Source organism: Numida meleagris, chromosome 10 (genome assembly GCF_002078875.1).
Source record: "Numida meleagris isolate 19003 breed g44 Domestic line chromosome 10, NumMel1.0, whole genome shotgun sequence".
Taxonomy (NCBI): Eukaryota; Metazoa; Chordata; class Aves; order Galliformes; family Numididae; genus Numida; species Numida meleagris.
In genome coordinates, this window is record NC_034418.1 from 9,981,758 (window position 1) to 9,995,186 (window position 13,429).

A 13,429-nucleotide genomic window follows, 5' to 3' on the forward strand; every position below is an offset into this window, starting at 1 on the left:
CCCAACCCAAATACTGTCTCGACAATTAGAAACCGCATTTCCAAATCCAAATTCCAGTGCAATACTCCTAAATTTTCTAAACTGTACTGATTTACTTGAGTAAAAAGATACTCCTACATGTGGTTCTGAAAACACTCTGTGAGCTATCACATCCACTTCACCAGCCAATTCTTTAATGAAAGACACACAGTGGAGATGAAAGAGGAGGAGATCAGAGCAGGAATTTGATGTACAAGAGCTGAAAGTTACACCACAGATGCAACCCTTGTTAAATTCTTCCAACTACACCAGTCTACACATAATCTATAGTTAATATGAAACTGAATATCCTCCAAGAACCAGTGTGATGAGAACCGTATCTCAGCTTGCATCTACAAAGGAATTGGGCAATAGTTTAGATTTTGCACGCTATCACTCATTATCAGCACACATCCTTGGAATTAGAGAAGACACGTCAGCAGACAGTAACAACTAATGGTACAGTCCTTCCCTTTCCCTCAGAGGTTTATTTTTTTTCTCTTCAAAGCTTCATAGATTGATTGCAAAGCCATGCCGTGCCGCAAATAAAAAAAGGCACCACTCATTCCCTGCTTCGGATTTCCTGGGCTCTTACTGTGAAGCTATTTCTCTGCCGTTTGATCTCTAAGCCACTGGCAATGTCTACAAGCACACTACCCATCATGGCAGCAGATCCTTATTTTTTCCCAGCTCCCTTTTCAGCAGCTGGATGAATTTCTACTTCTCCCAGTTCTAAAGAGTACTGCCAAGATAAATGATTCAAGGCCTCAAAATACTTGTTTGGGAGAAAAAAAATATATGTTAAACCATGCAGGAGTAACTCCCACTTACAAGAAAATGGAGTGCGTGGTCTACACCAGTAGACCAACATGCACAGCTGTGATGGCCTACGTTCCACCTAACAAAATAAGATAAGCAATGTTCTTGTTTTTCTTTTCAAAAAATAAAGATTTTTAGGTAGTGCTGCAACTGTTATTTCCCAGCGAGGTGAAATGCATAAAAAGCTATGCTTCCTGCTCATCCCTGTCAGCCTCTACATTTCACCACCATGAACGAAAGATGGCATGGAAAGTTTTCTTCTCTCTTTCTTTTTTTTTTTTTTTAAATCTTTGATATGCCAGTAAAGATCAAACCTCTTCTTTACATTTTTGCTGGAGGGCATAGCTCAAACAAGCCACTTCTCTTTCCTACTCCTTCCTTCAGCAGGCAGCAGTACTCAGCCTTTCACCCAAGTTCTTGCTAGAGAAAAGCCAGTCCTGGGGCTAGTGTATTTGGGATTCTTTTTTCCCTTATGTCTCAGTGCAATAATTATGGTGAGTTAAAGATGCATCTGCCCACCTCAGACTTGAACTGCAGACAGGTACTGTGACATCCCTCTTAGCATCTCAGTACTAGCTCCACAAAAGCTTTCTAACACTATCCAATCACAGCTTTGTCATAGTTAATGACCAAACCATGCCCAGCACCTAAGAAGATGCAAGAGAAAACGAAGAGTGGTAGAGGCAGGAAACCTACTGGTTTGGGATCTGCTATTTTAAGTAATAGAAGTGTATTATTTTAATCTGCGCGAGTAATGCATATGCTTTGACAGATGATGATTGATGTGTATTAAAATAAAGACAGAAAATTCAAAATTAAGCACATAAAACACATGCTGCACTCTTCAAAAAGAAACAGGTTCTGCTGAAGGCAAGCATTAGACTTTACTCTCGATTCTATCCATTGCCTCCCACAGACCAATGGCTGTGAGGTGAACATATTCCACTTGTTAAACAAAACACTTCCCTCACCCATACTGAGTACCAGATGCTAACCCACATTCCTAAGCAACCCCGCGCTCTCTCCACATTCTCCCCTCTGCCACCAGTAACCAGCAGCTCCTGCTGTGCCCAGTGTGAGACCATCCCATCATGGGCCTCGGGTGCAGCACTGCATTAAGCAGCATCAGCAGCCACAGCCCCTATTTTGTCTTCACTGAGACATGCAAAGTGCAACTAAGAGACAGCACTGTTACTTTTGGATTGATTATAAAGTTGTTTGTTTTTTTTTTTTTAATCCTGGCTTAGATATAAATTGCTTGCAAATACAAGTCAAAATAGATATCCTTTGCCAGTAGGTATGGAAACATTCTTTTAGAGCTACTGGGGGTTAAACTTTTTTCTGACATCTATAATATTCAGTGCTGGAAAAAAAAACCTCTGCAAAGAATAATTGCTCCCACAGGGACCAATCCGTGGGTCACAGTTTTTCGCACTTGACGGCAACAGAGCCTCAAGAATGAGATTTTCTATAAAACCTAGACTTAAGCTTGAAGCATAATCACAATGTTTTCCCTAGCTCTAGAAGCTGAACTAAAGTGCCACTTCTGCAGTGTAATTATTCCACATATGTTCCAAGAACCCATGGGGAAGTTTTATTATTCAGAAGAATAAATAGGGTAAAAATAAATGGTTTTTAATTTTAGCCAATTTTTACACTCGTTATGAATTTTCATTTTTCTTATGCAAGCTTAAGTCCATGGGAAAGAGGATTTGCCTTGAAGAAATAATTAAACTTTCATCTTCAGTTATGCTTCTCAGCAAACACACAGCCACCCACATAGCACATAACACACAAGTGCTATTCAGTGGCACAGAACGCAAACAATCACCACCGCTTCACCATCTTCCTTTCAATTTCAAATTGAATATTTGAAGTTTGAACTCCTGTTCAACAACACGGTGTAAGCAGAAGCACAGTAAGGGCTTAGATTAGAATAGGTTGGGGTCCCACTGTAGAGTTTAATTTGCTCTCAATGCTTTTTTGAATACTCGAGCTATTCTTAGACAATAATGCCATAATTTGCTATTTGGGATATGTAAACCTACTGCCTTGAGGATACTAAAAGATTACAACACTCAATTTCTGATGCCAATGCCTGAAAGAGATTTAGTAACCTGCAGAATTCAGAATTTTTCTGGGACAACAACCTAAAGCAGCAAGACTCCATTCTCTTGGTGAAGATGCAGGAACATTTTTGCAACTACTATGTCTACCTATGATGCCTTCCCTAATTACTGAGAGCATTTCAACCCTTCTTTCATAATGCAGGGACAACACAAGTGCACAGGTGCCCTGTAGGCAGGTCACAGAACCTGCGTGTCCCCAGGCCCATTCAGGAACAAGCAGGAGCCCTGTCACTGTGCCCGCTGGCCTCAGCATTCAGACTCCAGCTCTGCTGATGCTGCTCCTTTTCCCCCCCGAGCTTCTTACCAACAGCCGAGCTGGCTGAGGGCAAGGGCAGAAAGACCCAACACCAGCAGTGGAAAACAAAAGTTAATAGCAGACTGATGGGCTGAAATGTGAGGAACAATTAACTTTCAATACATATCCTAAAGTACATGAGGGTACATGCAGATAGCAGTCTTTCTGAAGCTGCTATATCTAGCTCCAAGGGGGTAAAATCACTACACTGATCCCAAGTGCTAGAACCCAGATGAACATGAACCACAAAGTGGTACAGACAATATTGCCTAGAATTTGCTAAACTCATGCAAGACCTCTCCCAGGTAACAGTCCTCCTTGCCCCAGCAGCCCCAAGTAACCAACCCCACCCATATTCTTTGAGTTTGGTAATTCCTGACCAAGTAAACTTTTGACCTCCTATGAAGGCCTTATGAATACAAGCCCCTTTGACCTGCAACAGCAGATAAAATGCTGTTGGACAGGTCCTTCCTCTGCTGTCTCCTGCCATATAACACTTCTTTCACTTTTGCAAAGGCAATTTCTGATCAAAACCAGATGTCTCCTCCCTTACAACAGCAGACCTCTCCAAGATTCAAGAAATCTCAGCCCTGAATCACACACACACAGACTCCAACGTTTCTCCCCAGCAGGGCAATACGTGAGTACCCAAACCATGGGGCTCAGGCTGATTTGAAGCGGAATCTCTTACTTTCAGAAAAGAGCACAAATATCTCTGAAATCCACACAAACTTTGCAAGATTAGGAAGCCAACTTTCCAATGTTGTTGTCATTTCCAAACAAAACAACAGATGAGTCGCAGACTTGGTCTTTGCCTCCTTCAAACACATAATTAAGAAAAAGACTTAGATTCGGGAGTGTTCATCACGTCTAATGCTCTGCATCCAGTGCCAAACCTCCCCCGACACAGCAAACCTATAGACTAAATGGGCAAAAGATTAAATCACATCTAGTATCCTAAACTGCACACACTGACAACATTCAAAACTTACAGGTGCAACTTTCATCCAGCTTTACAGTTTTTTTAATAATAATTACTATTGTTATTTTTTACAAATTACCAAATTCTAATTTTTTTTTTTTGCTAACTAGAGACAAAAATACCTTCCCAGCTCTCACATTCAGTGCTGACCAATAGGATGGAGTGAATTCATCTCAAAAATAGAAAACATCAGAAATCCAGTGCAATACTCCTGACAAACAGGACATTTTACAAGAGGATTGCACTCAGCGAGAAGTGACGGCAACTCCATTTTACACTAACTGATTAACCTCTGGAGTCTTCAAGCATCACACATCTCATTGGTTCTTTTAAATGTACAGGTTTCCCTAGAATCAGAAGACAGTCTCTGTTTTCAGCGAAGCCCTTCATATCCCTCGCTTCCCAAGACCGCCTCAAGGCTCAATTTCATCTACTCAGAAAAAGCTGGTGAAAGCAAAGCTAACCAATCCAGAAATAATGCTGCATTTTTAGGAGTTCTCTACAGGGGCATATTCCTTTTAGCAGAAACATCACCTCTTCTGTCTATTATGATTCAGATTCCTCCCCAGTCCTAAGTTTCACTTAGAGTTCACTTTCCATCACTTCTGCCCAGCAGTTCAACACTATTCCATCATGCTGTACAACTATGGGCAATCACTTGCTGCCTTGCCCCTTCCTGCTTTCATTGACTTCCCATATGTATTATTGTTTGTGATCTCAGACCTTAATAAGTACTGAGTCACCTAAGTCTGCCACCTCTGAACAATACTGAAAGTTCTGTGATCAAGACATAAGGAAAAGAAATAAATTACTATAGCTGAGAGGAAGAAAAACCATCCTATAAAGGAGACCAAGCTCACATGCACAGAAAAGCAAACTAACACCAACATTCACATAGCATAGAATTACAATCTTTTGTATTTTTCAACACCACTGATAACAGGTACACTAAGCCACAACACGCTGCCAAAACAGAACACAGATTTACTCAATTCTGCCCCTAGAGAGATGGGGGGAAAAAAACCAACACAACTAATGAACACAAACGAAACACCATGACAGACACTGGAAGGCAGCACTGGCACACGACAGCAAAGAGGATGCTGTAAGAACCCGTCTGGAACAGAATTTACACAGGGGGTATGCTAGCAGCACAGAACAGAATCTGCTCGTTTTCTTTTCATCTAAAATGTTTTTGATTTTCAGAAGGTCAGTGTGTGACATCCTGTTATTAATGGATCATCTCAGTATTTTTTTGCACATTTCCTTCAAGTTCCTGGGCTTCCAGTCTCTGAGTGCAGTTACGTTGCTGTTGTGGTTATCAGAAGAGAACCAATAACAAAATCCTGATCTCCCTGCTTCTACTGCAATTAGCAAAAATTACTGAACAAAAGTTCACTGAGGCCTCACATATGGTAGAATCTTTACTTTTGACTTGTCTGAACAAGCATGAACAAAATCCACAGCAAATAACAATCAGTTCAGCCTGCTGTCTTTTACGAGGTCCATTTCACATATCTGCTACCCAGGCTTGTCATTAGTAATGACAATTAGTTCATTATCTCAGTACTGTGCAGGATTCAGTAAAAAATGAAACCATTGCTAATTTGAGAAGAAAATTTGTTCTTGCCCTAACGTAAGTAACAGTAATTATTCTAAGAAACATCCACAGAAATTAATATTGTCTGCAATTTTCAATCAGATTGAAAATGTAAATAAAAATTGTGACTACCGTTTGATTTCCAAAAAGATATAAAAAGGGTAATGATGAATTATCACTGCATACGCCGTGCTAACGACTTTGTAAGAACATACAATGACAGAGCATTTAAAATTGGGTTGCATCTTGCTATTCAATCAAACCCAGTTCCATGTACATGCATGCTGCCTACATCCTTCTACCGCTCTCCCTCTGAAGGGAGGGAGCCAGCTGCTAATTACCAGCATGGTAATTGCTCTTTGTCATTTGTGGGTTGATAGAAGGTTTTATTTTAAAGTTCTCACGTGGTCCAATTCCACAATTTTTTTCACAGAAGATAAAACCCAATTATGTGGAACCTCAATCACAAGTCACAGAAGAGACCTCTGCAATTAAACATCTTTCCTCTACACAAAGAGCTAATTAAAGTGATGTCCAGGAGGTGAACCAAGCTGTCCTCTACTGAAAGTGAACAAGACCTCCTGAAGAGGGGAAACACTGAGAGGTTGCTGGGAATACACTGGAACTGCTCTGCTCCTTGCCAGCAATTCAAGGATTCACCCCAACAGAGCGCAGCAGCTCAACCCAACCAGCTCCTGGAGGTTCCGGTGCAACCTGCACTTCCCTCCTCATCAGGGGGTTCTGCCCCCAACATTATCCCAACAGCTGGAGAGAGAAGGAGAGCAGGGCGACTGGAAATGGGCAGTGTTTGCCAGGGCTGGGGCAGCCGGAGCCTTTCAGGGTGGATTTACCACAGCAGAGAGCCTCTCCTACGGCAGGCGAGGTCCTGGCAGAGGTTTCCATGCTGAGGAGGTAATCCTCAGCCCCTCCTGCTGAATCAAGTGCGTGTGTGTGTGTGCACCTGCATTTGTGCCTCTGTGGCACAGAAGAGGAAGAACGCTCAGGGTTTTTTTTAAACCAATTTTTAAATTCAGATTTATTTTAAGATTAATTCCTAATTCAGATGAATTAGGAAACTGTCTGGGACTGCCTAATTTGAAACATTAACAGAGCAGCAGTACCTGTAGGTGATTCTCAGCTCGTCCTACTGAGTTTAGTCAAGCCTTGGGGTGGGTCTGGGTCAGAACCAAACCTTTGTTTAACACTTCAAAAGATGTTCACATCCCTTTTTTTTCCGCATGTTTCAGTGACTGCAAAGTCAAGACCTGAAAACTCAGATAACAAGCATCACACAGAACAACTGAAAATCTATTAACTTAAACTGAAATCAGAAGGAAGTGACTGGAACTAAATTCACTGTGCAACTGCAATACGGGAACTAAAGCCCATGGTACTTCAGCTGTGGTAAGCTTACTGATGGAGCCAGCCAGCAGATCCACGTTATGCTTTCTCGTGGAGGGAGACTGAATGGAAGTGTTGCTCTGACTCCAGCTGGTCTTCTCCGGAAAGATATTTCACCTCACTCCTCTCTGGGCACTGGGCTCCTGAAATGTAATGGCTAAACCATCTTGGCCATTAGCAGCTGCCCTGACACATGCTGTCAGCGCTGCACTGAGCTGGAGGTATTTGACTTTCCTGTGTGCTTTATGGGCTCTGATAGTGGAAGCAAGCAATTGCCACTGAGATGTATAGATCTTTTTTTTTTAAGGGCACTTGAAACAAAAGCTATAGACATCCACACAAAAAAACCAAACATGTGCTATATTAAAAAAACTTGCTTAGGTTCCCTTACCATTCAAAACAGCTTTGGTGTTCCCTGGAGCCAAGAATGCTGACCTGGCCCTGGACCACTGCAGGTCATTCCACATCACTGCTTATAGGGAGTTCTGGGTCACCTGATAGGCTGCCTCCCACCTCGGGCAGCAGGGTCCCCTCCAGCCCCCTCTGAACAGGAGCACCTTGGCTGCTGTACAGTGCCAGCAGTTGGTAAAACAGAAATTGCTGCTGATCCATTTTTTCCTTCAGCACTTCCAGCAAAACTAGATATAAAGGCAAACAAAAAATACTGGGTACAGGATTGTCTTAGTACCAAAACATCACCCAGGCAGTATGTACCAGTCATGCAGGCACAGAGAAACAAAGGAAAACCAAACTGTTTTGTTGGGATTTCTCCCCTGCCAGACATGGGGAAAGACCACCTTCATCCTCTTTTTTTTTTTTTTTCTCAGATTTCCAGAAGTTTTCACTCCATTCTTTTTATAACAGTAACCAACCAAAAAAATCTTATCTTGTCCAACTGTGTAGCAGCTTTGGAAAACAAAGCAGTCAAACCTCTCTCAGGCTATCCAATGGTACCAACTATTAAAATTATAGCAAAATAAATTGCTTTTCGGTAACTGAGCAGACCGCTTGAGATTAATAGAGTGCTAGCCTCTTGACTGCTCTGAAGAAATACTAGCGAGGGTTGTGGAACAATTCAGCGTCGCTCCCGAGTCAGAAAGTAACTGTGAAGAATCTACCTGCACATTTTTGCCAGTTGCAGCGGTCATTTTCATTTACTATCCACACAAACTTATGCAAAGGACTTAGAAAGACCATGCTTGAACTGAAATTCTAAATGCAAAAAGTAGACCAAGCATGAAAAAGAAAACCAAAACATTTTTTCAAAGATGGTTTGCTGCAGCAGTCAGCAGCTTTCTCAAGGACATTCAAAGAGCAAAATCTATCAGGAGACGTGAAGTGGCAAATCCAGATTAGCTAAAATAATAAGCATTTCGCTAAAAGGAAATACCTAACAGAAAATAAAATGATTCTGGCTATTTTCTAGTGAAATAACATGTATGTTTTATTCTCAGTTTGTTCCACTGGAGCAGAGGAGAGAGAGATAAATGAAAGATGAGTGCCATAATCCATGAGAGCACTCTCAGGCTTCCACAGATAGTGAAATTTAACATTGACAGATATGACAGCAACTCATCTCAGTCTAAGCTCTGCTTTGGAATCAGGGACAGCACTGAAAAGAATCAGGATAAAGAACTCCTATCAGTCTTAGCTGGTAAGAGGCAAAGTGTAAAAATAGTCTGCACGCATTGTAAACCAAGAAGCAAAAACCGCTGCAGCTGCCTTCTTGCCATTTTATTCTTTAAATTGTTGCTGTAAGAGCACAGAGGAGTTAAAGTTAACCATTAACTAGTACAAAATCACTCCAATTATCTGTATGGTTGCATGGACCTAAGAGACCCTCTGCACAACAGGCAGCACAGCAGCAACACATCCATCCAATGGGACAAGAAATTCTTGCTGGGGCTGGCATGCTCTGAGTGAACCCCAACAGCCCCTCTGCAACCACAGCTGGAAAGCAGAGTCACAGCCAGGAACCTCTCCAGTGGGCTGCTGGAGCATACATTATTGCCCTGCATCACTTGTACCAGTCTGAGCACAAAGCACTAAAGATTTACCACCAAAATGCAGACAACGCTGTAGAGGAAAGCAGACACACCAAGATGAAGTGGCTTCCCCTAGAAAGTCAGTGGTAAACCAGCTTTATGGTGTCAGACCAATGCCTGGGAGCTCCTGGATCACACGTCCTCCAAGCAGGTCTGGTCAGATCCTCTTTTCTTTGCTGCTTTTATTGATGGAATCACCATGCAAAGCAATTCGGGGGTGCTCCTTTGAAGACAGTCACATGGAGTCATTCCCCCAAACTCCCAGCGCACCACAATCACACAGCCTGTCCTAACACTAGCCAAGTTCCCATCTGTTCAAAGGCTTTGTGCTGCCAGCATCATGGGGCAATGAGGAGTAAGTACTTCATGGTTCGGTGCATCCCAGAATGTGCAGGCCTTCAGTGCTAGTAGGGACAGGACAAGCAACCCGCCAATTGCCCAGTACCCTACCCGCAGCACGCTGCTCTCCTCCCATTACTTCTCTTGCTATAATGGACATCGTCCTATCACTCTTCAATAAACCAGCAACTACAATTAGCCACCCTGACCTTCACATTATTCTCCCTAATAAAAAAGGGAGCAAGTGAGAAAATGCACAGAAGAATCAAAATTTCATTTGGTAAATGATGAGCAGATGAAAGACACCACTCTAAAAACTGACAGACACTGATATTTAGAGGAGGTTTCTCCCGTAGTACAGAGCACCCTAAAACAGATAATGGCTGCTTAAATTAGTACTTTCAGGGAGTATATGTACATAACTACATGCACACAATGTGTTCACAAATGTATATACATATAAAATGCATGGATATACAAAAAAATTGTTTATATATGCACTAAACCAGAGGAGATTAGGGTTTTTTTTTCCACATACTTCTCAAGCTAAAGAGATTTATCATTTTGCTATATTTTAACAGTATATTCACCATGGAGCAGTTTCATAATTAAAAGCCTTTAATTAAACAGAAGATTAATTAAACATGAGATAAGCACAAATACTAAACAAACTACATCAAAGAAAGCCCAGACTCTGACCTACCAAAATGACTTTACAGGCAATTACAGGTGCTGACAATTAGTTTGTAGATAATTGGCTCGGCTGTCTCCTTAAAGTCAACTGACCACATATGAAATAACATCAAACAAAAAAAAAAACCAACCCACACACATCAGGGCTGACTGGATCGCAGCTAAACACATTCATTTTTATATACCTCAGTATTAATTCATTACTGGTTCAAAATCATTTACCACTGAACACTAACATACCGAAAACTTCTAACAAATTTTTGAAGCTAGCTTTCAAACCTCAAAATCAAAGAGATTGCTATCTAGAGATTTCTCTAATTTCCTCCCAGTTAGTCCTCAGAAACCCAGAAATACAAGCAGCTTTTTGTATTGTTGGCTCTTGGATACATTTCCAAGAGTACTTTAGCAGGGTTTTGCTGCGTTATAGGGCGGAAGCGACATGACGTTATCTGTAGGAAGGCTGCTTAACCAAACGAACAAAGAAAAGGCAACTCACGTCCTCAATGCGCTAACTGATATTTTAATTGCTTTTGGGATCTCTAGCACTATTCTTCCTAGCAAACAGGGCCAGATCAGCTTTCTACCCAAAACCACGTGCTATACTGCAGAATGTCAGAGAATGAAATAAAGCAATATGAAGCAAGTGTTACTGGCCACATGTCAAGAGATAGCTTTATTCATTTCAAAAATTCATGATTTCACAGGAGCAGAAACTGCAAATGCACCTGGGGAAGAGGGTCACACGGTTCAAAAAGCTTTCACAAGAGGAGTGGAAACCCTAGAAACAGCAGAAAGTGAAAAGCTTCATTAACGTTTCATTGACCTCTAGAACACAAGTGTGAATATTTTAATAAACCAATACAAATTAAGAATTTCAGTTCTCTGCACTCTGAGATTCCAGGTATGTCAAATCTGCAGAAAGCAAGCTGTCTAGCCTGCCGATGAGAAAATAATTGAAAAATATCTACAGTTTCAACAAAGGCTGTCTATTTTTGGATGTTACCTTTTCTTAGGTCTTTGAAAGTTTCCTAAAGTTTCCTTCTTAAACTACATGATGTATATTTGTATACGGAATACACATTTCTGAGACTGCTTCCGAATTTATTTTTAAACACTGCAGCCACCCACTTTACAGCAAGGTGTGGAAATTGCAGTTTCTCGTTTTAGGACCTTTCTCCTTCAAGCAATAAGGCAACAGAAACTGGTGCAAGGATGAATTTCACACAGCAACAGAAACTTAAGTTCTATTTATAGTCTCAATGGCAGGCACTACAGTCTGCTGAGACCTCTTTCATTAGTGAAATGAGCTCAGACTCCGTCAAGAAGTGTAATCTATCAAGACATATGGAAGAACAGAAGGCAATTTTAAGCAGGTTTAATAGACAGTTGCCCACTGTTTTTTTTTTGTTTTTGTTTTTTTTTTTTTCAAAGACACAAACGATCTTTTCAAAAGGTTCAGGAGTACAGCAGAAGCTGGCTGAAGAATGGATGTCCTGGAACGACACGATATACCTCACAGACTCCCAGAAGAGTTTATCCATTTGTTGCATGACATTCACATAAAACTGTCAGGCTCCTGACATTCAAAAGCACTTCTGAGCAAACCCTGCTCCATACAAATTTCTTATTACCATTGACTTCCAGAGCCACTATCAGCATATATAACATGGACAGCGAGTAAAATGAACACAACTACAAAGAGCATTAGTAAAGTTAATGGGAAAATAGGAGAACGTATGCAACACTTTCTCCCTGTTGCCTGGTGGTAAATGTAACCGCACTTTGAAGCAATCTACTGAGCATGAGTCTACGGAGTCTGTAGAAATCTAAATTCTTTAAATGTAATGCTGTTTTTTCTGTACTGCAGATGTTCTACAGGCATTACTTCTTTTATGAGCCAACTTTAACATCCAATAACAAACACTGGGGTCACTTTTCTCCCTCCTCACAGGGCATCCAATTAGTCTGCTTGCTAACATTTGAAAAATGATTGTCAAGAAACAACAGTAACTGAGATATGACTGCTAGTTTTGATTTCTTTATTATGCTATACTTTGAAAATTGAGAATGTTGAATGTGAGACAAAAATAAATGGACTTCATGATCAAAACCATGATCTAATGTAAATACTGATTTAAAAGAGGAAGCAATGTTTTCCTCATATATACGCTTGTATTTTCTTCAACACAGAAATGTGCAGTGTTCTTGTTGACTTCTTAACAGCTGTAGTAATACCCACCACACTTGTGAGACGAGCTCCTTGTACAGGCAGTATCGACTTGTAATTGCAGGCAAAATGTAATTGAACACAGACTTTTATAAGGCTCTTAAACACTCCTACTGTAGTCTTCTAAGCATAACAAGCTTAAGGGCAATGTTTACCCATAAACACCACTTTATTGGATGCCTCCAAACAAGAACAACAGCTATTTCCTAATGCTTCTATAAATTACTAAAACTCCAGAAAAATTATACTACACAAAACTATCAGGAAAATATAATCAACCATCATCAGATACACATCTGAAACTGATGAAGTGCCACTACCTCAAAAAACCAAAATAATGCTTAGAACAGTCTTCAAACAGCAAAGAGTGCTCTACTGAATCAATGCTAGTGCTTTGCCACAGCTATTGCATTGACTCCTAATACAAACAGACCTTCCCTTTTTTATTACATTTATTGAAAGAACTCTTACCTCTCCAGCTCGTATTCTTTCATACCAGCTTTTACTGCCTTCATTACCTGTAAGATACATATTAACATGGGACATTCTTAGCAGGAGGGAATCACATATCTATAAATTTATGACTTATAACTGAGCATCTCCAGAGAAACCTATATTAGAAAAATATAATCTGTACTTCATTTAAATTTACATCAGTATATGTACTTCAAAATGATAATAGAAATCAAACGTTTTAATCTTTTAAAACGCCTGCAGTTTCCAGCAATAAAGCAAGCTTAATTGCCGAAGTATATCCTAATGAAGTGCAGCTCATCAAAATACCAGCGCTAAATTCTGAAAGCTCTGGTGAACTTGGCAGCAAGTCCTTTTGTTTTACTTTATGAAACACCAGCAAAACAAAACTGTGAACTGGAATATGT

At 40.7% G+C, this 13,429-nt stretch overlaps 1 protein-coding gene across 1 annotated transcript in view; it reads right to left on the bottom strand.

Moving 5' to 3' along the window:
• Positions 1-13,429, bottom strand: part of PEPD (peptidase D) — a 122,887-nt gene that overhangs the window by 74,743 nt on the left and 34,715 nt on the right. The window contains exon 9 of the mRNA XM_021408200.1: positions 13,020-13,066. Coding sequence (XP_021263875.1) covers positions 13,020-13,066 — 47 coding nt within the window. The remainder of the gene's footprint in view (positions 1-13,019; positions 13,067-13,429) is intronic.